The 23,606-nt window shown below is 39.7% G+C and overlaps 1 protein-coding gene across 1 annotated transcript in view; it reads left to right on the top strand.

The window, feature by feature from the left end:
- igf2r (insulin-like growth factor 2 receptor) overlaps window positions 1–23,606 on the top strand; it is an 85,989-nt gene that overhangs the window by 8,094 nt on the left and 54,289 nt on the right. The window contains exons 3-24 of the mRNA XM_088324745.1: window positions 4,652–4,770; window positions 8,933–9,031; window positions 9,120–9,255; window positions 9,375–9,483; window positions 11,207–11,315; window positions 11,409–11,568; window positions 11,699–11,891; window positions 13,458–13,561; window positions 13,641–13,805; window positions 13,876–14,022; window positions 14,120–14,272; window positions 15,141–15,278; window positions 15,360–15,510; window positions 16,847–17,015; window positions 17,091–17,206; window positions 17,311–17,470; window positions 18,991–19,167; window positions 19,265–19,360; window positions 20,698–20,799; window positions 20,886–21,048; window positions 21,123–21,299; window positions 22,659–22,805. Of these exons, the coding sequence (XP_088180871.1) occupies window positions 4,652–4,770; window positions 8,933–9,031; window positions 9,120–9,255; window positions 9,375–9,483; window positions 11,207–11,315; window positions 11,409–11,568; window positions 11,699–11,891; window positions 13,458–13,561; window positions 13,641–13,805; window positions 13,876–14,022; window positions 14,120–14,272; window positions 15,141–15,278; window positions 15,360–15,510; window positions 16,847–17,015; window positions 17,091–17,206; window positions 17,311–17,470; window positions 18,991–19,167; window positions 19,265–19,360; window positions 20,698–20,799; window positions 20,886–21,048; window positions 21,123–21,299; window positions 22,659–22,805 (3,090 nt within the window). The remainder of the gene's footprint in view (window positions 1–4,651; window positions 4,771–8,932; window positions 9,032–9,119; window positions 9,256–9,374; window positions 9,484–11,206; window positions 11,316–11,408; window positions 11,569–11,698; window positions 11,892–13,457; window positions 13,562–13,640; window positions 13,806–13,875; window positions 14,023–14,119; window positions 14,273–15,140; window positions 15,279–15,359; window positions 15,511–16,846; window positions 17,016–17,090; window positions 17,207–17,310; window positions 17,471–18,990; window positions 19,168–19,264; window positions 19,361–20,697; window positions 20,800–20,885; window positions 21,049–21,122; window positions 21,300–22,658; window positions 22,806–23,606) is intronic.

The following is a 23,606-nucleotide window of genomic DNA, read 5'->3' as shown; positions in this document are numbered from 1 at the left end:
GATTTCTATACTACGCGAAACAACATGGAAACCAAGCAGCCGCAGCGAGATAATTGAATATTAATGATACAAAGGTGTGCAAGTGGAGGAAGCTAAAAAAATGATCTCCGACAAGTGCTTGCGTGGGTTTCCTCCGGCACACATTCCAAAGATATGCATGTCAGGTTAATTGGCCGGTTCAAATAGTTTCCAGATGTGGATGAGCGAGTGAGTTGTCTGTCTCAGGGTGCAGAGCCCACTGCCCTAAGATAGCTGGGTTGGGCTCCAGCACCACCGCGACCCTACTGAGGATAAGCGATGCAGATAATGGATGGATGGCAAGTCAGCAGCCGCAGCAGAGGGCACTCGCTCCCTGTAGTGCAGTGCGCCCTGTGTAATGTTAAATACCAGCTACAAAGCCTTTTAACACAATGCGCCCTATGGTTGTGAAAAAACAGTAATAAATTAAGTTGCATTTCCGTGTTTTTGTTATGTGCTCTCCCTGTTAAAGAGCATCTGCAGTACAAAAACTATTCCTACAGCTTGACTGCAGAAAGTGGGGATTGTTTACAAATATTTGTCCCTTATTTTTTGGCAGAGGTTCTATGAATATTGAGTTATTAAAAGACAACCTAAGAGGAATCATGATATCATTTTCACATCAGTAAGTCAGTACCTTTGGTTGTATGAATACTAATGAAAGTGTTCTTATTCAAACATTGCAAAAGTAGTGTTTTGTTTTTTTGGGGGGCATTTTTCTGTCTGAGAGTACTTGATGACTTTAAAATATGAATTTGTTAAGGATTACTTTAACATTAGATCAACTTTTTGATTCGCAAGCTGCATTGTGTTAAAATGATTAAATCTATTTCACCCTGGTCATCCTGAAAGGGGGATTACCACTTGTGAGATCCCTTCTCAAGGTTCCTCTTTTTCCTCACGCTGAGGTTTTGAGTTGTTCCTTGCCAGCAGGTTTAAGATCAGGTAATTGTCTCATTGTAATCCTGTGCAGTCATTTGAGACATTTTTGTGATTAAGGGCTATATAAATAAATGTGACTTGACTTGACTTATGGACCAAGCCAAGAGGAAAAATGGCTGATTTTTGGAATATACGATACATAGTCTTGAATCCGACACCTCTGCAATACATGATAAAAAAACAGATAAGCCTATCCAATTTTCTATGCATTTAGATGCACGAGTTATGATTAATTGTATATTTGTCTTTAATAGGGACTAGTTCAGGGGTTATTAACCTGTGGCACTAGAGCCACATTTGGCTCTATAACACCCTAGTGGCTCCCTGGAGCTTTTTCATAAATGTTTGGCAATGGAAAAAGATGGGGTTTCGAAAATATAGATGTATTTTTAGGTCATGGTTTTCTGTGGGAGTATAAACATGACACAAACATTGTATTGTTATGTTTTAGTGACATGGACCCAAGTGCAGAGACACTTGCTGACTAGAGTTTATTTTAAACAAAGAAGTAAACAAAACATGGGAAGAAGGACAAAATGTAGTAACAAAAAACACAATCTGGAAAACTCTCACAGGTTCAAAAAGTCCAGAACAGATCGACAGGTATATTTGCTGTTAATAGTGTCAATAAAATTGTTTAAACCAAAAATACTCAGGCAGGAGATTAGCAACAATAAGGGAAAAAAATGATCGGACAGCCTTTGCTGTCAGCACAGTCTTCTAATACTGAGTTCCTGATTGAAGTCAGGAGCGGGTGGTGTGGAACAGGTTGTGGGTCCCCCTGTTTATCTGCCTTTTGGCACCTTCTGGAGGACAGTGGCAAGCTGGATCCCAATGATTTTTAACGTTTTCCAATGCTTCGAAAACACTTAAAATATTTTAGCCCATCCCAGCTGTCTTCGGGCAGTGGGCAGGGGACACCCTGAACTGGTTGCCAGCCAGTCTCAGGGCACACAGGGACAGACAACTCACCCGCTCATTCACACCTAGGGACAATTTGGTTAGGCCAATTGACCTGATATGCATGTTTTTGGAATGTGGGAGGAAACCAGAGTGCGCGGAGGAAACCCACGCAAGCACGGGGAGAATATGCAAACTCCACACAGGAAGGTTCGATCTCATGACCTCAAAACTGTGCCGCACACGCGCTAACCACTGCTCCACTGTGCTGCCCCATTAATTAAAACAAATAATTAGGAAAACAAAACAACAACAGTGTTTACACATCCCAGGATATATAGTTGTGTGAAATAGATGCAATACGGTTAAAAATACACTGAAAAAGAAATAATGATTGTTTTAAGAGCAATATAGCTCACCATATAAGGGAGAACTCAAAAGTAAAGCTTGACTTGAAATAAATAAAAATCATATTGATAAGATTATATTTTTCTTCATGCAGATTCTCCAGACTTGCTATTTTAGGGTTGGATCTCGGATTTAGGACGTATGTTCTGGTGTTGATTGATTGCTTTATGCAAGCAGCCTGACGGACTCTTCCCCCTTAGCGTCTTATGACCGCCACACGGCACACAATGTTTTACAGCCTTTTATACGCAGTGTAAAATGTCAAAGAGGTCCAAAGTGGGCCTGCATTGTCCTTGGGATTACGTCATATATGAATTGTAAAATATAGGAACAATCTATTCTAGCAATTAGGCATTTCACTTTGTGGTTAGAAAAGGCATTTCTTAATCCGAGAGGGTTTGTTTGACAATTGTGGCAGGAATATGTTTCACAAATCTTTGCTTTAAACCAAACATTCAATTTTAACTAGAAGTACAGTCATCTTGAAAGAAATGATCACCAACCAGTAAAGTTTAAATCAGGAGTGTTAAAAATTGGGCCTGCATAGCAGATAAACCCCTCCAATTGATTTAATCTGGCCTACAAGACCACGCTGAGAGGAGAACAAGGGAAAAATGAGCCGCATCACTTCAAACAATGACCTGCAGTTTTATACATGTCTCTTGGATGTCGCCAAAGCCAGGCGTCACTCCTAAAGCAAACCACTCACTGACTATTATTTTATCAACCAACATTTGAGAAAATGCCCATCCCAATGTTATTTTACCTAAAATAAAAGTCAGGGGCGTGTTGTTTAAGGCAATACGATTGCACTCAAGTGAATGTCTCTCTTAACCATAGCATTTGCTGATAAATTATGCCCGTTATCTCCAGGAATTGGAAATTATAGGTTAGCACCTGGATTTTATGAAATCTAATAGCTAAAATAAAGTAAACATTTTCATCAAAAAATGAATTAATGGTAGAAAGGCTTAAATCGTTAAGTCCTTTGCCTTTAAATTAGTGTTTTTGTTTTTGTTTTTTACAAATGACTGTTGATACATACTACAAAAGTGAAGAAAAATAATATTGTGTGGGAAAAAAAAACCTTAATTATCGTTTTATAATCAAATCTACACCCCTGAGACATAATTGTAATTCAATCATGAGCCTCCAAAAGATCTCCAACCCTACAGGTAGGGCACAATTTTTTCGCCATTAATTTACAAGCCCAGCCTCCGTGATAGTTGTTTTTTACCATGTGGCTCTTGAGCTAAAATGAGTTTAACACCACTGGTTTAAGAGGTTGACATTTCAGTCCCGTCCTATGGCCTGGCAATCTGTGTATTATCTGTTATTGCAACATCCATTGCAGCCTGGTCATCCTGGAAGGGGGATTACCTCATGTGCGGTCCCTTCTCAAGGTTTCTTCATTTTCCTCACGTTGAGGTTTTTGAGTTTTCCGTTGCCCTCATGTAGGTTTTAGATCAGGGGATGGTGTCATAATAATCTGTAGTTTGCAATAATCTGTGGTCTGTGCAGCCCTTTGAGACTCCTTGTGATTCAGGGCTATAAGAATAAATATGACTAGACTGGACTCGACTGAGGTTTTTGAGTTTTTCCTTGCCCTCATGTAGGTCTATGATTAGGGGATACTGTAATAATATGTAGTCTGTTATACTCTGTGGTCTATGCAGCCCTTTGAGACTCCTTGTGATTAAGGGTGTCACAAAGAAATATGACTTGACTTGACTGAGATTTTGAGTTTTTCCTTGCCCTCATATCGGTTTTAGATCAGGGGATGGTGTAATAATAGTCTGTAATAATAGTCTGTGGTTTGCAATAATCTTTGCAGCTCTTTGAGACTCTTTGTGATTCAGGGCTATACAAATAACTTGACTTGAAGTAAATCTTGTGTTTAAGGTTCGCGTATCCCTACATTGTGCAGTGTCACTTATATGACTCGTTTCCTTTTTATAGCCGAAACTTGTGGTCAAAGGTTTGAAGCCTACACCATGCACAACTAAAATTAAACTAAAGAACAGATTAAATAGTAAATGGAATACAATTTTACAGTGTAGTGCATGTTATCGTTTATTTTTTTTCCACATAGTATTTTATTCTAGCTGATTGCCTGGGTTTTTTTAAGTAAGGTTACCAGATCAGAACTTTTCCCACCGATGTTTATTTATATCAATGTCAAACATGGCAGCCGTGACTAATGGTTTTCTCAAAGGGCACGAGGTGAACATTTCTTTTTTAAAAGCAAATATGAAAGATCCGGATTAAATGTCTTTTAAAGCCACACACATTCAAAGTCACTGATACTTCTGTGTTTTCATGTGTTTTTTTGTTTGATTTATTTATGACTCGCACCCCTGATACATCTATTCTCGTTGCGCAGGTGATCTGTCTCTCCTGAAGCAGTCCGGAACCGTCCTGGACTACAACAGTACCATCAAATGTGCAGGAAAAGACAACTTCATCCAGACCACCATCGGATTCCAGTGTGGGAAAACCATGGTGAGCACTGCCAAACTTTTGCCCCCAAATAAAGCTTGGAATATGGGACCATTTCACAAAAGGCTGCAACAAAAAAATGTAATATCTGATTTAATATGTTTATTCCTTAAACAACCTGAACAAAACCGGATTGTTTTTATACAGAGATTGATTTCCAAGTAACGTTCTATGTTTCTGAAAATGTTCATAATTATTTTCCATTCTGAAAGCATACTATTGTTAGTTTTGAACCAAACATTTTACCGCCCAATACATAAATGAATGAAAACTATAATAATAACAAATGAAGATAAATAACTATATGAATAAACAGATAAAAAAATAAACATAAAAAATACCTGCCAATTAAAAAAATATATTTGTTAACATTGCATTTACACAACTTTCACATCTTCTTAAATCCCTAATACGTGCAGAAAAAAATTAATCTTGAAATGGATTAGTTCATACGGTGATTTAAACTTGTCAAACTATTTTGTTCATCTTTTTCCGATAAAAATTTGGGTCACCCAGGCAATAGTGTGTTTCCCATGAAAAGTCACCTTTTTTTTTTTGATCAAAGGAGTTGCAAAATAAATAGAATGTACAGTCGACATTGAGGAAGCTAGTATTAATGCTTTTTATTTATAAGAAAAATGTTCTTCAAACTTGGCTTTTGTCGACCCCAAACTTGCAGCGACACCAAACTTGCAGACTTATCTCCTGCATTGATGTTTTAACTTCAATGCTGTAACTATTAAGAGCTCTATAGTCTTAATTTTTTCTGCAATTTTAAATACAAATTTAGGCCTTTCTTAAAAGAAAATACATTGATATCCCTGTTAAAAACTAATCAAGTCAAGTCAAGTCATGTTTATTTGTGTAGCCCTTAATCACAAAGAGTCTCAAAGGGCTGCACAGACAACACAGAATATTGCAAACTCCAGACTATTATTACACCGTTCCCTGACCTAAAACCTACATGAGGGCAAGGAAAAACTCAAAAACCTCAACATGAGGAAAATGAAGAAACCTTGAGAAGGGACCGCAAATGAGGTAATCCCCCTTCTATGATGACCAGGCCCCAAAATCCTTTTTGACACTGTAGCATCGCTAACGAGGCAACAGACTATCCCAGATAGTTCTACCCATTGAGCCCATGACTTTATGGTCTTCTTTGATTAGAAGATTCAACGCATACGGGAAGAGATTTCTTAAGACCATGTTTATACGTCACATATTAAAGGTTTGAAAATGATAGATTGGCGACATGGTGGCTGTCCAGGGATTTTTTTTTTCCAATTTAGTGATCTGTCACTTGATAATCTTAAACAGGTGGTGAATACAGCCAAACCTACTACTTGCCTGTTTGACCCGCTTCCGGGTTCGCTGATTAAAGGTCTTTTTGGGGTCCTTGGACCTTCAGTTCTAAATATTATAAACATATTACTGTCCTCAGGTGTAGTTTCAGTGGCTTTTAAGTCCGCTGTTATTAAACCTACACTGAAACAACCCAACCTTGACCCAGAAAGCTTATGTAATTATAGACCTGTGTCAGATAAAAATTAATTGATAATTAATTTTTTAAAATGGGCCTACAAAATAAAATTCTCAAAAAAGCAATAGAATTAAGACAGCAAATTGATTTGTTTTGATTTTTTATAATACAGCCCCAATGTTTACCTTTGTTTACCTTATCCAATTATAAAAGTAGTTGTCAAATGATTTTTTTAAAAAACAAATAGTCATTGATTACGGACGCTGCCCTACTTACCAACAAACGATCGTTCGTAAGTTGCTTCAGTGCTATATTTTGTATGTTTATACGCGTATGTTTAAGGCTTGGATAAGTAACCTGTATTGTTTTGTGCCTAAAAATTAACCTTTTAATTCAATGATATGCTCTGAAAAGATGAATAAAGTTAAGTGTAACTTACTTTTGGAAGATGAGCTTCAATAGTTAGGCACCTAGAAAGTGGCCAAGAAAAAGCGTTCCAACCGTTTTCTCAACCGCATCAAGCTTCCTTATTCCACTTTCATTTCAAAACAAACGGCTCGCCTCTTCTTTTCACTTAACACCAACCGTATTGAATGGATGCACGAGATATTAAATAATAAAAATGTCAAAGTTCTTACCGGGCTGGAGATACAGTATAGAATGTTTACACACGAACTAGGAAGAGGAAGCGAATTTCTACTTCGGGGTGGATGCTGGGTGACCTCTCACAGCGCCACCACACAGGGAAAGAAGCACTACAGTAATGTCCTGTTCTTGGTAAAAGGTGCTCACAATACAAAATCTAACTTACAGCAATGTCTGCAATATTTTTCGACATCCCCAAAAAATGTTTGTATCTACCGTTTTTCGTAAGTGGAATGGTCGTAAGTAGGGGAGCTTCTGTATTAGATTTTCATTTCTAATTATAGGCCTGTTAATTTTATGACCAACATAACCATGCCCATGTTTGTCAACAACTACCACAAACATAATCTGTTTTTAAAAGTGTATTGCATCACAAAGGTTACCAATGAAAAAATGTCATCAAACTCGAAAGCAATAATAGATTGGGTGTCTCCTGTTAAAGATGCTTTAAGGTGTTTTAAGGGTTTGCGGCTCATTGTCCCCCTCACCTTCTACACTTCCTTTTTCTCGCTATTACGCTTTTTTGCGGGTGAAGTGGGGAAACCGTAGGGGAGTGGAAAGTCAAGCATGCAAAAGTGGATGTTCTGTCACGGTGCTCAGCTACAGCACAAGACAGACAAATGTGATCAAGCATTAATAAGAAGCAGCTGACTTAAGAGGGGAAAAAAACTCCATGGTCATTTTTGTGACCTAAACTTTTTGATATATATTATTCAGAAAGTTTTCCTTATGTGTTGTTTTCATGAAGTACTGTATTTTCCGTACTATAAGGTGCGACTAAAACCCTGATCTGTCCAGGAACTTGAAAGCCTTTATATATACTGCATAATACGGAAGACAAGATTGAAAATGCATACAGAAATTGTAGGTATGCGTTACCATTTATTATATATTATCACATTAGAGCAACGATCAAATCAAATCGCTGACCTAAATTGCAAGACATCCTACGCAAAGGGAATCAAATCATAGTGGCTGCAGTGAGAGCGCAGACATTTTACGGCATAAGGCCCAGACCGGAAAGCAGAATGTCGGCCTCTACTGGTCCGCCATCCTTCTCAACAAACCCTTCCAACAAGATACCTTTGTGTTCCCGTGAGTTAAACCAAGAAAATATTTCACAAATGATTGTTTTGGTGCTGGGGCAAATAATATTTCATTTTGGACATGTTATGAAAATAATTCCTGATCACCATTTATGGATCAATGATTCCATTATTTAACACCGAATTTCTTTCCCTGTTCCACTTTTCTAATATTGCGAAAGGCTTGTCTCAACAATGTCCTTTTATTGTTTTTGTGTGATTCAATTCTCTGGTCATGTAAATAAATTTTGTTTTGTAGCATCAAACACGTGCATTATTCATTTCTGTGTCTCTACTATTTTCCTTCTGGACTTATCAATCATTGTCCGTATCAATGAACGGAAAAATCAATAATTTAAAGCTAGAACTAAAATATGTTTAGAGTATTGCTTCCTTCATGATAACATGCTATAGGCAAAATGAGGCTACGTCAAATTAATTCAGGTGGGAAACCATGAGCTCTACCTGCTGGCTGATAAGTTAACCAGCTAATTAGATTCTGAATTAAATAAATATAATTTAAAGAAATTTACTCTACAGTGCAGAGGTGAATAAGACTGTTTAACCTTTCATAATGCACTATAAAATCAGTTTTGCTGGAACTTTGAGTAAAAATAGTGGGATAATTGCACAAGTTCTAATGTGTTTTCATCGTGTCAGCACTCTCACCACATTTACTCTTGTTTTTACAATGTTTTGTGATTTTGGTCAACGACACTTAACAACTGATTAATCATGATATCAGTGTATACCGTAAGTGTAGGGCCCACCGTTTGTACAATACACAAATTAGCTCCTTGTGTAGATTTCATTTAATGCACCGTACATTATATTATAGCCTAATGTATGGAAAAAAAATGACATATGACCATTTTTTATAATCCTGCCTAATAGTGCGGGAAATACAGTCAATAAATTGTGCATAATGCAGTATTTTTCCTTCGATTTCCTTCAGGGTACTCCGGAGTTTGTGGCTGTTTCTCAATGCATGCATTACTTCGAGTGGAGGACCTATGTGGCCTGCAGCAGCGACAAGTTCAAGCCACACAAAGAGGTACGACCTAATGGCACAGTTATGACAAGATCTGTGTGTGAGTGCACTTGCTTCCGGTTTGTACGGTTGATTTTGCGTTTGTGCCCAGGTGCCTTGCTTCGCTTTTGACATTGACAGTAAAAAACATGACCTTAACCCGCTGATCAAAGTGAGCGATGGCGGCTACCTGGTAGATGACGGCGACGATGACATCAACTTCTACATCAACATATGCCGCAGCTTCAGTCAGTTGCCTATAATGAGCTTGTGTTAAAATCTAAAGCGATGCAAAAAAATGAGTCGGATCAAAGAATCCACCGAATTCTATCCTCTTGTTAAATAACACAATCCTCTGCTTCAATAGGCGGAGAAGCGCGCTGTCCAGAAGGTTCTGCCGCCTGTCTGGTCACCAAGAACATTGGCTACGACATGGGCTCTCCCAGCAAGCCCTTAGAGCTCCTATCTAATGACAGGTAGCCTTAGCATGCATCAATAAGATCAGATTCGAACCAAAGTCAAACAATGCCACCTGATTTAATAAAAAAACAACAACCGAATACTAATTTTAAATTAAATGTAGTTCTGCAGATTGCATATACATATACATATATATATGTGTGTGTATATATATATATATATATATATATATATATATATATATATATATATATATATAGTGGTTACATTTTTAAATAGGTGCAGAGATTCATGTTATTTTGGTAAGTTTAGGTGTCAATCCGAAAAAAAAAGGGGTATCATACATGCCTATTTTTTTCAACATCATGATTGAGCTCTTAAAAGTGGAAAAAAACATTAATTTCTTTAAGAATAAATGTTGGGTTTTGAAGTAAAAAACATTTGTTATTCATTTTATATTCAATGTTTGTACGGTTGCTTGAAATCTTTGAAAGTACTTGAATTTTAATCTTGTATGATAAGTGCTTGAATTTTGGCTCATGTACTTGTAAATGCTTGAAATTGTTACCATGTTTCTCGACAGTCTGACTCGATAAACCACGCATTAAAGGAAGAAATATAAAATAAGTCTTCTTAGTAAATGACACAGACAGTGCTCTATGGTGCCTTTGCCATTGCATTTCTTCTTTCCTCGTTATTAATGGCAGTTGGGATTGGTCTGGAACCTGCTGTTTTAGTGAACAATTGCTAGAAAAGGAAATGCAAACAATGGCTTAAACGTGGAACAAATCCATACACATAATGCTCTAAAGCATGGGTCTGGAACCTTTTTAACACAAAGAGCCTTAAAAGCAAAACATTTTTATTTATTTATTTATTTAGAGTTAAAGAGGGAGAGAGTGCTTCACACTTACCAATTCACACAAACACACACACTCACACACCAATAGCGGCCATGCAGCCATTTAAGCCACCGACCTGCTCATGGGTGGCATTACGGATTCAGTGCCCAAGGACACTTCAAAGAGCCGGGATTTGAATTTGCGATCTCCTGATCCCAAGACGAGCGCTCTACCTCCTGAGCCACTGAGCCAATTATAAAAAATGTAGCCAGTTATTTGAATGTATGACATATCAACAAATATACTACATTAAACGTGTCCTCTTCCCGCAGATTTTTAAGATTGTAGAGGCTCGTGTTGATCTTCTTTTTTTCATTAATAATGATTTGAAAACCAAGGTGCAAGCAGAATTCTTTTCCATAGCTCTGCCCACCCCTACCTCTCACACAATCAAATTGCTCTGTGTTCTTGGCTGTCGTGTCTTGCAGTTTACAGTTTTAATGTTGGTTGTCATCATAAAGTTTCTCAACAGTGAACCTTAATTGTTTAATGAGCTGCATATAAAGGTTTTCTTAGCATCGTACAGCCAAAATGGGGTCTGTTGGTGTAACACCTTGCCTGTAAGCTGTAGTGGGGAGTAGGCTCAATTCATAATGTTGCTGAATTTCAGCTATGGGCACACAAGACTGCGGCCCTCACAGTCAGCTTTCCCTTTTTTATTTACAGTCAACATGTCGAAAATGGGGCGGGCTAAATTTTTCACCAAAAGCCATGGGCAAAGTGGCCAAATGGCTACTGCCATCAGCTGGTGAAAAAGAATCACGGGCTGTAACTGGCCCCCCAGGCCTGGATTACAATAATCAGCTCTGGAAACTCTGTGTGATTTATTTACTTAATGGTTCCTTACTTTTCTGTTGTTGCTCTCCGCCGTGTGAAGATTGCGTCTGCAGTACACCGTAAGTCCCGACGTGACCCCTCCAGTCTTCTGCAACGGACACTCCCCTGCTGTCACTATCACCTTGATCTGTCCATCAAGCAGACATGCTGTAGGTTAAACCCTTTTTTTTTTTTTTTTTTTTGTTGCAAAATGTGTCTGTACGGGTGACTTTTTGTGGCTCTAATCACTCTTTTGGCTTTAGGGTAGTCCTCCTAAAATGACGGCAGAGGCCAACTGCCGCTACGAAGTGGAGTGGGCCACAGAGTACGCGTGCCACAGGGATTACTTGGAAAGCGACACCTGCAAACTCACCAGCCAGCAACACGACATCTCCGTCGATCTGACACCTCTCACATTGAGCTGTGAGTCTTTCAACCCGGTGTCTTTTGAACTCAACACAGTTATATCCCCCAGATGAAACAACCATTATACTCAATAATCTCAAATCATTCAACTTACTAAATAATATGCATCTTTGTATTTTCTACACAGCTGCAGACCATCCTTACTACGCGCATTCCTCCAACAGCGACGGGACAGAAAGTTACATTTATTACCTGAACGTTTGTGGAAAAGTGCCATCGGACGAATGCAGCAGCTTGGGCGAGTTTGTTTCCTCGTGCCAAGTGAAAAAAACGGGCGATATTAAGAAGGTGGCCGGGAGATATCAAAACCAAACCCTGCGGTAATTTGTCTGCAGTCTGACGAATGTACAGTACATTGGAACACGTCTCTGTTTTGTGCTTATGCATCGAGACTAGCACTGTCAAATGATTTAAATGTTTCATCGTATTTAATCCTATTTTTCTCACGGTTAATTTACAGTTAATCGCAAAGGGAAAATCTAAAACTAAAACAAATTTGCCATGTCAGTCTCACTAGCTGCATTGGCCAAAACACAAAGCTGGCATTACTGTCCAGAGTAGCTAGCATTAATGCTACTAGTGTATTAGCGTAGCAACTAAAGCTTCCTTCACTTTACCGTAAATTCCGGACTATAGAGCGCACCTGATTATAAGCCACACCCACCACATAAGCCGCACCTGTATATAAGCCGCATATGCCCACATTAAAACATTTAAGACAATCACAAAAATTAACCCAAACCCGACTCTGAGTCCCGCGATTGTAACTGAATATAAAGTACACAGTCCAAAAATCACAGCCAGCAAAATGAACGGAAAATGATACCGGTACTTAAGATTTGATGCAGATCTGCAGAGTCCGGGTCCCATTGAAAATAATCAAAGGAAAAAAAATGTATATCCAAAGGTAAGGGTGGGAAAAATATATATCCACTATTGTCCGCTGGGTCCACAAACACGTCTCACCTTTACTCCACTTCCCATCAGCCCCCGTTGTTTTCGCCCCTTCTTTTTGATTCGCGCGTGGAAAACATCAGAATAAGTCTCTAAAATAAATACATTACAAAAATATACAGTTGCAAATACATATTACACATGGTTACACATATTTACAAAGAAAGACAGTACACCGAGAGAGTTTTCAGAGCTTTAATAATATTATAATATTCATCCCAAGCCGTGCATGTGAAGGGTAGCAAAACGCTACTAGCAACACGCTCGCAACACAGTAAATGGCTCTGTTAAAAAAACATACCGCACTTGCAGAAATTACGCTAGAACGGTCCTCATCTTTCCCTATAACTGATGTCATCAAAGTCGTCTTCCCCAGTATGGGAAAGAGACTATGTCACATAGACGTCGTCCCACGCTCCCTTATTCAAAGACACGCTAGCAACACGCTCGCTAAGTAAAATTAGCGTGCAGTTGGTCTGTTTCCTTCTTCATCGGACTGCTCGATTGCATGTAGCTTGAAAGCTGCGTCATGTGCCTTTCTTTTTTGCAATTTGCATGGTGAGGATATTTTTACGCTAATTTAATTTGTGCACAAGCTAAGGAGTTGCAGTCTTCCTCGGCGCATATATTCCACCGGTCTAAATCTTACTTTTTGTACTCGAGCGCCGCTGGCAGCTGTTAGAAAAATTACATAAATTGGACGCATCACTGAATAAGCCGCAGGGCTGAACGTTTGGGAAAAAAGGAGCGGCTTTTAGTCCGGAATTTACGGTAATTTCATAGCTCTTATTGCATTATAAATAATTTACAGCATTTAAGAGGGTTGTGTCCACAACATTAATGAAAGCTTAGATCCTAATGTCAATTTGTCGTTACATATTTTGACGAACAAAGAGGACAAACAACCCAAAAGTTACTCACTTGCCTTTCAGTTATTCAGATGGCGATCTGACTCTTATCTATCCGGACGGTACTAAGTGCTCCACTGGCTTCCAGAGGATGACCATCATTAACTTTGAGTGCAACAGGAATGCATGTAAGAAGTGTCAGCTGTACTTCAGCTCAGGCACTGGTTTAGCTGATCCTCATTTGCTGTTTTTGTTATCTATACCTAGCCAATGGTGGTGTGGGGGCTCCAGTTTTTGGGGGAGAGACCGACTGCACATACTATTTCGACTGGCAGACTGCGCATGCCTGCGTCAAGGAGAAGGAGGATCTCTTGTGCCGAGTTACTGACGGCAACAAGCATTATGATATTTCCCCTCTGACTCGATTACCTGGTGAGTTGGTCTTGCGTCATTGATTTAAGTCTTTTTTTCTGGAAGATGATTTTCTTTGTCTTTTTTATAGAGTCAGAGGTGAGTGGGAATTGGGAGGTGGTGGATCCAGAATCTTCCGAGTCAGAGTTTAAAAGTTTCTACCTCAATGTTTGCCACAAAGTCATCCAAGCAGGAGGAGCCGCTGGCTGCCCTGACAACGCTGCCATTTGTGCAAAAAGTAAGATTAGAGGTGGCAATGTAATGCAACTTTTCAAGCTGTCATTGATTTCTTTACTCATGAAAATATGCATCAACTTACCAATTTTGTGTTTCAGACAAAGAGGGCAAAATGATCAGCTTGGGCAGCTTCCTTTCTTCCCCGCGGAAAACTGAAAAGGGAAACGATATCAGACTGGTGTACACTGATGGAGACTTTTGTAGCAAAACCACAAGGATTCAAACTATTCTGACACTCAAGTGCAAACCAGGTTTGGTGAATCTCAAGTGAAACCTAATATTGGGCTTTAAATGAAAATTGGGTTTCAGACGCTGCCCTACTAACGAATGCGATCATTTGTAAGTTGAATTTGTTCGTAAGTTGCTTCAGTGGTATATTATGTATGTTTAAGGTTTATATAAGTCTATTTAAGGCTTGTATAAGTAACCTGTATTGTTTTGAAACTGAAAAATAAATGTTTAATGAAACAAAATGCTCTAAAACGTTACAAAGCAGGCTGAATGATAAAGCATAGTACTGAAATACAAAGCTACACATTAGGCGTTAACATTCAGTGCTCTGTGGTTTGAGACTCCTTGTGATAAATAAAGATAAATAAAGTTGAGTTTAACTTACTTTTGGAAGATGTGCTTCAAGAAGTCCTCCATGGTAAAAAGTGGACAAAAAAAAGAGCCATCCAACCGTTTTCTCAACTGCATCAGAGCTTTCTTATTCCACTTTATTTTAAAAGAAACGGCTTGCCTCTTCTTAACACCAACCATATTGAATGGATGCACGAGATATTAAACAATAAAAATGTCAAAGTTCTTAGCATGCTAGAGATACAGTGCAGTGTGTTTACACACAAGCTAGGATGTAGAAGCTGGATTTCTTCTTCGGGGTGGATGCTCAGAGTGCCACACGGTGGAAAAAGAACTACACTACTGTCCTCTACTCGGAAATACGTGCACACAATACAAAATCTTAACTTAGAGCAATGTCCAGATATATTTTGACATCCTGAAAAAAAGGTTTGTATCTTCCGTTTTGCGTAAGTCGAATGGTCGTATGTAGGGGAGCGTCTGTATCATCAGGATAAAAAACGTACCTGCAATTTTACAGTTTTGTGTTCCTTGCAGGTGATCTGGAAAGTGCCCCCATCCTGCGCATCATCTCTTCGGATCGTTGCGTCTACGAGCTGGAATGGTATACCGCAGCTGCCTGCGTCCTCTCTAAGACCCAAGGTGACAACTGCAAAGTGGAGGACCCACAAGCTGGTACGTACCTTCTAAAATATTCAAGCCTCGAGTGTTCACTCTAGATCAGAGGGAAGTAGCAATGATGTTTTGACTTGGCAGGCTTCTCTTTTGACTTGTCGCCGCTCACCAAGGCCGACGGCGGCTATTACAACTTGACCAATGAGAACTATGAATATTACATCAATGTTTGCGGTCCGGTCTCAGGGACTGTCTGTCCGGAGAAGGCCGGCGCTTGCCAGGTAGAAAAAAGGTAAAAAATAAAGTTTGTTGAGACATTCTCCCTCGTTAAAGTCATTAAAAAAATCCTGTGGCACATTTTGGAGGTCAATAAAATATTTTAATCATAAATTGACTAATTTGAAGAGGCTAACTTAATGTTTGTCTTTAATTCTGTCTTGCCTTTGGAGCACCACAGCAGTTTTTAGATATTATTATCTGGAAAACTGTTGACAAACCTCGCAATCAATCTCATAAAATAGAGTGTGGGCACACACAATTTAACCGTTACCTATTTTTACCAATTTACGGGTTTCTGTATATTTTAATCAAATAATTTTCAAATACTCAAGGGAATTTGTTTATTACACATTTAAAGAAGATGATTGAATAAAAAAACGACACTAGAGACAAAGTGGTAATATCAGACATTAGAGGGGAAGGGAGGGCTGATTTGGAAAACAAAGAAGGGAAAACAACAGGTTTATTAAATTTGTGTGAGTGAAACGTTTAGGGAACAGTAAGGCTATTGGGCGCTATTCTAATTAGGTACATTTTTCCCAGTTCACTCTATTTAATATTTCATTACATACCAATCAAAAAGTCGTTTCTTGGTTGAGTCAGAGGGAATAGGACACAGTCTCCCTCTTGAAATGAAATGAAATGATCTGCATTTCTATGGCGCTTTTCAAGTCAATGACTTCCCAAAGTGCTTTACATTGTGCTTCACATTTCCCAATAGCGGCTGTGATCTGTGCAGCCGTGTAAGGCGCTAACCTGCTTATTGGGGGTAATTGGGGGTTCAATGTCTTACCCAAGGACACTTCGACATGTAACACGGACAAGCCGGGATTCGAACTGGGATCCCTTAATCCTAAAACGATCGCTCTACCTCCTGAGCTACCGCCGCCCAGAATTATACTTCTGGGCAGAATTTTGCAGGTAGCAAACGTAAAGTCCAGTGGACTGGCTGAAACCAGAATCACAGCGTTTGTTGGTGAGACGAAGCTGGTGGCAACAAAATCACGGGTCTTGTGTTCCATTTCCTACAAGTCGACTTCTGGCAGCATTTGTTATCGTTTACGTTTAACGACAGCCCAAGGAAACTACTTAAGCTGTACACAGACTAAAAATAAACGAAATATTAAATAAAAATGGTCTTAAAAGGATGACTAGCCTTGCCAGGATGTGGCCCAAGATGCTTGTTTTACTTCTCCAGCCCAAACAGTCCAGAATTGTAATGTCCTCTACACACCCATTTCTAATACCGGTTGAAAATGGTCGGCTCATATTTCGGATCACTTTCATGTGCACTGTGAGGCCATGCTTTGCCTATCCTGACAACCTCATACTTACTTTCTCTACTTTAGTCGATGGAGTCTAGGCGAGGCAAACTCACGACTGTCCTACTACGATGGCCTTATCCAGTTATCCTATACAAACGGCTCTCAGTACAACAACCAGCAACACACATTGCGGTCAACCCTCATCTCTTTTCTGTGTGACCCAGAAGCTGGCGCTGGAAAACCAGAATACCAGGTCGACCTCGGTCAATGTTTGCTCATTCCAAACGTTTTCTCTATCAAATTCTCTAACGTTGTTCAATGGCCACAGGTGGAAGACAAGTACACCTATAACTTCCACTGGTATACATCATACGCATGTCCCGAGAGGCCCCACGAGTGTCTGGTGACTGACCCCAAAACTTTGCACCAGTACGACCTTTCCAGGTACGCTCATTTGACTACAGTCATCATTTATTATGTCGGAATGATGTCACCTAAGATGGGGTTCAATAAATGAATGTATGACAACGTTTTACTTCTGCATCTAGTCTCTCTCGTCCCTCCTCCGGCGGCAACTGGCAAGCCATGGATCTGTCTGACAGCGCTAACCTACGGAAGTACTACATCAACATATGCCGGCCCATCAACCCTGTTGTGGGCTGCGATCGCCATGCGTCCGTTTGCCAGATGAAATACACAACCTCACAGGTATAGAGTACGTGTATCATGCTCAGGGTTGGGTAGGGTTACTTTAACTGGATTACTTTCAACTACTTTTTGTCCTGTTTTTATTTTTATGTTCGAAATAAAGTTTTCATTCATTCATTCATTCATTACTCAATTCCAAAAATGCTAATAAAAGACCAAAGAAACTAAATATGAATAAAACTATGACTCACAACACATGGTAAGCTTTCTCTCCTGGCTTTGATCTTTTTGATCTCTGGCAAAACTATGCCACAGAAACAAAATGAAAATAAATCCAAACAGCTTGCCAAAATCATTTTTGCCGTTCCGTGTATTCCGTTACTCCCCAAGCCTGCACAAAATATAGTTATTTTATTCATATTTAGTTTCTTTTGTCTTTTATTAGCATATTTGGCATTGGAGTAATCCAAAAGTAATTGAAAGTAATCCAGTTAAAGTAACCCTACCCAACCCTGATCATGCTACTTAATTTTGACTGGAACTCCTGTACCCTTATTTGTAGAAGCTAATCAGAAGATAATGGTACACTTTAGTTCCTTAAAAGTTAGAGCTTTAACTTGAGTAAACACAAGTGAAAATGTTAAAGTAGCTAGGACAAAAGGCCATTGATGCACCATTGGATAAGGTAAAGCTTTAAAGGAGGGGTGCATTGTTGTGAAAATAACACGTGAAATGATATACCGGCAATGAAACTGTAAAACTCAAAGATATATGTGAAATTATCAACATTATAAGTTGGAGTATAAGTCAGACTCCCGGCCAAACCATGAAAGAAACTGCGCCATATAGTCCGGAACATACTTACATTACCTGCATTAAATGCCCATGCGTGATTCCAACTAGCTTCGTAACTCGGTATCAATCATGCTAGTTTCTCGAACATAACCACAATTAGTCAAAAATGTTGCCAGGTAGCCCTTCGCTAATATACCAGATTAATGCAGGTTAGTTTAGATAGATAGATAGATAGATACTTTATTCATCCCCGAAGGGAAGTTCACATTTCCAGCAGCATCCCTGAGCTGAGAACAATACAATAATAAAGCAAAAAGAATACAATATACAAATACCCAGTGTGACGTGCAAATGCCCACTGTAGCGTGTTATATAGAATAACTAAATAGTGCTACACAGAATACATATTGCAATAAGATTCGGTAATATGCAATGTAGGTGGTGTGGTTTACTGTGGGCCAGTCTCCCGTTTGCATTTATCACAATACGAATCCCTGGTAAGACGTCATTTTTTTTCTCTCACATCCTTGTCTAACATCCCAGTTTTATTTTATGATCGTGCATAAGTCTGTCAACCTGCACATACTTGCACGTGCATCATAAACATGCTCATCAGAGGGTACAATGATGACAGAGGCCAGCGGTGGCGGCCGCCATTAAGAAAGATATAAATTCCGTACAGCTCCTTCAAAGTGTTAACTATAACAGCACCCCTTCTAAATACTTTTAAATGGATCACTTTAACAGTGTCAAAAACTACAAAATGTCACATTATTGTCAAACAGGGTTTTCCACAAGAAGTGTCATCCGTTAGTAACATGGGCGTCTCCAAGCGGGGCCCGATCATCGAGGGCAGAGACCGGCTTCTGCTCGAGTTTACGGACGGCAACCCCTGCGAGTCAGACGGCCTGAAGTTGACCTATACCACCCGAGTCCACCTGGTTTGCACTAGGGGAATGTTGGTCAGTTGGGACACTTTGGTTTGGTTGGAGGAATGGGTGTCAATCCATATTCAGTGCTATATTTTTTTATTATTGTTTTATCGGTATTATCACACAGTCAATGGGCCCCCGGTTCCTCATGTACCAGAACTGCACCGCCAACTTCATATGGGAGACCAAGGCCGCCTGTGCTATCACCACGACCAAGAACAATGTGAGTTGAAGATTCAACTTTGAAATCATAGTTAAAATGATTTAAAAGCTTAAAGAGGTAAAGCTTAATTTATTTATTTAACTCATATTTTTAAACCTGAGGTACAAGTTAGAGGGGTATCTAATTTTTAGAGCTTTACCTGAATTCAAACTTTTATTTATTATTACATTTTCAAAAAAGGAGCCCAGTGGAGGTCCAGCAGTAATTTGACCTAGACAACTTTTGTGTTGCCAAATACATTTTTCTTTAACTACGGTATTCTCTTTTTTTTATCTCTGGTTATGTTTCACCCCTAACCCATGATGGGCGAAATCATTCAGTAAAACCCCTTTTTTTTTTTTTTTTTTTTTTTTTTTTTTAAACGATTATGCAATTGAATACTCATACACTGAAGCAAAACTGGCATTTGTTAAACAAATACAAGTTCTGTATAAATAAATGTTTATCTTTTTTTTATTTTACAAATACTAGTATACTCCATCCATCCACACATTATCTGCACCGCCTGTCCTCAGTAGGGTCGCGGGGGTTCTGAATCCCATCCCAGCTATCTTCGGGCAGTGGGCAGGGGACACCCTGAACTGGTTGCCAGCTATTCACTGGGCACACAGGGACAGACAACTCACTCGCTCACACCTAGGGACATTTCGGACGAGTCAATTCACCTGAAATGCATGTTTTTGGAATGTGGGAGGAAACTGAAGTGCCAGGAGGAAACCCATGCAAGCACGGGGAGAACATGGAAACTCCACACAGGAGGTTCGATCTCATGGCTGTTGTGCTGCCAGGGCGATGCAGTGGTTAGCGCGTGTGCGGCACAGTTATGAGGTCATGCGATCAAACCTCCTGTGTGGAGTTTGCATGTTCTTCCCGGCTTGCGTGGGTTTCCTCCGGGCACTCCGGTTTCCTCCCACATTCTAAAAACATGCATGTCAGGTTAATTGGCTGGTCCAAAATTGTCCCTAGGTGTGAATGAGCGAGCAAATTGTCTGTCCCTGTGTGCCCTGCGACTGGCTGGCAACCAGTTCAGCTTGTCCCCTCCCCACTGCCCGAAGATAGCTGGGATGGGCTCCAGCACCCCCGCAACCCTACTGAGGATAAGTGTTGCAGATAATGGATGGATGGACTACTATACTGTCAAATAGTAATAAGGGGAAAGACTCTTTAACCGAATACGGGACACAACGCACGGTGCAAATCTGTCCTGAAGCAACACCATGAAACGTAAACGCGTTATAGCGAGGGATTACCGTGAAAGAAAAGAGTTTGGTAAATTCAGAAATGTATTTTTGGTGCGGACATATGTGCCACACTCTGATAAGTTACCTCCATCTCAGAGCTGTGCTGTGATCGATCCCAACACTGGCCTGGAGTTCAACCTGCAGCCCCTCGCCTCCAAGGCTGGTTACAGGACCAAAGCCAACGGCAAGGACTTCTTGGTGAGAAACATTTTAGATTAATGATTGAAAAAAGAACCTGACATCTTAAAGTTCAAAACTTTGTCTTGTCTGGCTTCCCCTCGCAGGTGAACATCTGCTCAGACTTGACCGATTGTGGCCCCGGAATGGCAGGCTGCGAGTTGGAAGACGGGCAACCTGTCAGTCCGGTGGGCGTGGAGAAGACCTTGCAGTACTCCACGGACGGCCTCCTCAAACTCACATACAAGGGACCCCGTGACGATTCTACTGGTACACTTACGCTTCGAAATTGTGATGCGCAACACGTAGTTTGTGTTCCACTCATTACCTGGCAATCTTTTCAGCAACTCGAGACACCTTCACCATCAACTTTGTTTGCGATCCAAACTCTCATCCCGGCTCATTAAAGCTGCTCCGCGAGGACCTGAATACCTTGCCCAGCCACGTGGTCCACGATGTCTTTTTCGAGTTCTCCACCGCGCTAGCCTGCGTACCTGCATCTGTGGAATGCCGCGTCATTGGTATTGGCATGAGAAACACAGCAAATTTTGTCCTTTAAATCCAACGCTGGAGTTATCAACAAAACAACAATATATTTTTCATTGCATAATTTTGGGGCAAACCTGTAGAAGATGTTTACAAAAATAAATCTTGATTCCGGTCTAATTGTTTAATGTTTAAATTGTCATTGCAGGCTATAATGTAGCTTTAGTTGAAAATATAAAGTTTTTGTCGTCAAAGTGTCTTGAAAATAATTCGTTATTTGTGGTAGCCATCTCTCAGGAGGTCAAACAGGTTAATTTGGTAGTTACCGTATTTTCAGGATTATAGGCTACGCCTGAAAACCCCCAATGAGACAGAAAATTGAAAGTGCGCCTTACAACCCAATACAGATGACAAGATTGGTATTGCATAATGTAATTATAGGTATGCGTTTGCATACGAGTTTTTACAGTATACCGTATTTGTGTAATGACTGTGCAATGATTGTTGACAAAGGTGACCAAACTCGCATAACATTGTATTTGATAGGAATCGAACCTGAGTTCTGGCAGTGAGAGCACTGACACATAACCACTACACCAACAGTAGCACAGGGAACATACAACTATTAGACCTTATCACATATCACAATATCAATGCTCATGGTGTCAGAACCACTGAATTTCATAGTCCGTTCTAAAAGGTCCTTCCACTTCACCAACGAATTTTAGAGAATAGATAAAACAGAAAGTCTTTCAGCGAACTACTACACAAGCTCTTTTTTGCACCTATACATATTAAACTCCAACATGATTGATGCACAAGGAAAGAAGTGGAGGGACTATCAGAATGCAAAGTGTGAATCAGTGTTTCTACCATCAGTAGTAAAAACACTGTTCTAATGAGATGAGCGCTAATGCCTTTTCTCATGTCATCTGTACCACTGGTGGTCTCGTGGGAAAGGGTCAGCACTCTCACCGCGTGTACTTAGGTTCAATTCCCGCTGCATACAATGTGTTGTGATCTTGGTCAGCGACACTTATCGACAGATCAATCTTTGCATCAATTTATACCGTTAATACAAAAAAATGTACACTGTAGCTCTTACTGTAGTCTAAAAGTCATGTGCTTTATAGTCCGATGCACCTTATGAGTGAAAAATATATGACAAAAGACAATTTTTTTTGAGGTGCGCCTGATTTTTGGGGATTATTTTCTTCATCGTATCTGTATTATTTTTAAGCAGTTTTCCAGTTTCACAAGCTGTCTAATGTATCTTAGAATACTTTTTTTACAATACTATTTAAATTGTTTTCCTTGGAAAGTTGAAATATTGAAATGTTTTTGACACACTAACCAATAATCACTGATCTCATGTGCATTCTTGTGTCTTCTAGATTCCCATGGCAACGAGTACGACCTGAGTCACCTGATCCGAAGCGATGAGGACAGCCCTTGGGTTGCCATAGAAACAGAGGCAGTAAAGTCCCGCACCTTTTACATCAATATCTGCAGACCGCTTCCTTCTTTAAAGGACTGTCCTGGTCAGTGAAATAACCCTAAGCCACAAATCTCTGATCCTATTTTATTTATCGACAGATCTGGGAATTATTGTTGCCACTATATGTTACCACTACTTTTCATTGCTCTATTGTTATGATATGATATTTTTCATTGCACTAATATAACAACAGTCGCCAAGCACTACTGATACGATTAAAGTTTAGTAGAGACCGAAAATAAGGAGAGAAGACATTGATGTATTTGGAACTTGCAACAGTAACAGGGGCGAGAGACCAACCCTCAGATAAGAAATTCCAACCCTTAAAAACCCCCAACGAGGGCCCCTTCTTTTTAATAAATCTCCTAGGTCAGTGGTCCACAACCATTTCTATGCAAGGGATTGGTCTAATATCTGACAATATTACCGCGACCGGATCAATAATAACATTAGTAATAATACCAATAATAATAGCTGTGTAATCAATATACCATTAGAGATATAGATGACATAGGAAAAGGCAGTAGGTTATATCTCATCGTCACACTATTTTCAATCATGGTAGCGTCCTGAAAGATATAAATAAATGCAAAAAAAGCACAACACGGGAAACTTCTTGTGTGTACCTGATGGATGGTTCAAACTTACTTCGGTATTGTGTTAGTGTTCATTGTCAATAAATTATTTTAACCACGGCCCTTGCGCATTCACCACCGTGGTATGCTGAGTAAAAATATTGGGATGATGAGATCAAAACGTTTTTCCTATGTGTCTGCATCCCTAGTGTTTTAGTAGTTAAATTTCAGCGCTCTCACCGCCGCAGTCCAGGTTCTATTCCCGTTGC

Source organism: Urocampus carinirostris, chromosome 20 (assembly GCF_059441175.1).
Source record: "Urocampus carinirostris isolate Australia breed hairy pipefish chromosome 20, RoL_Ucar_1.0, whole genome shotgun sequence".
NCBI lineage: Eukaryota > Metazoa > Chordata > Actinopteri > Syngnathiformes > Syngnathidae > Urocampus > Urocampus carinirostris.
The sequence above is the reverse complement of the archived record's forward strand: the minus strand, read 5'-3'. Positions and strand labels throughout refer to the sequence as shown.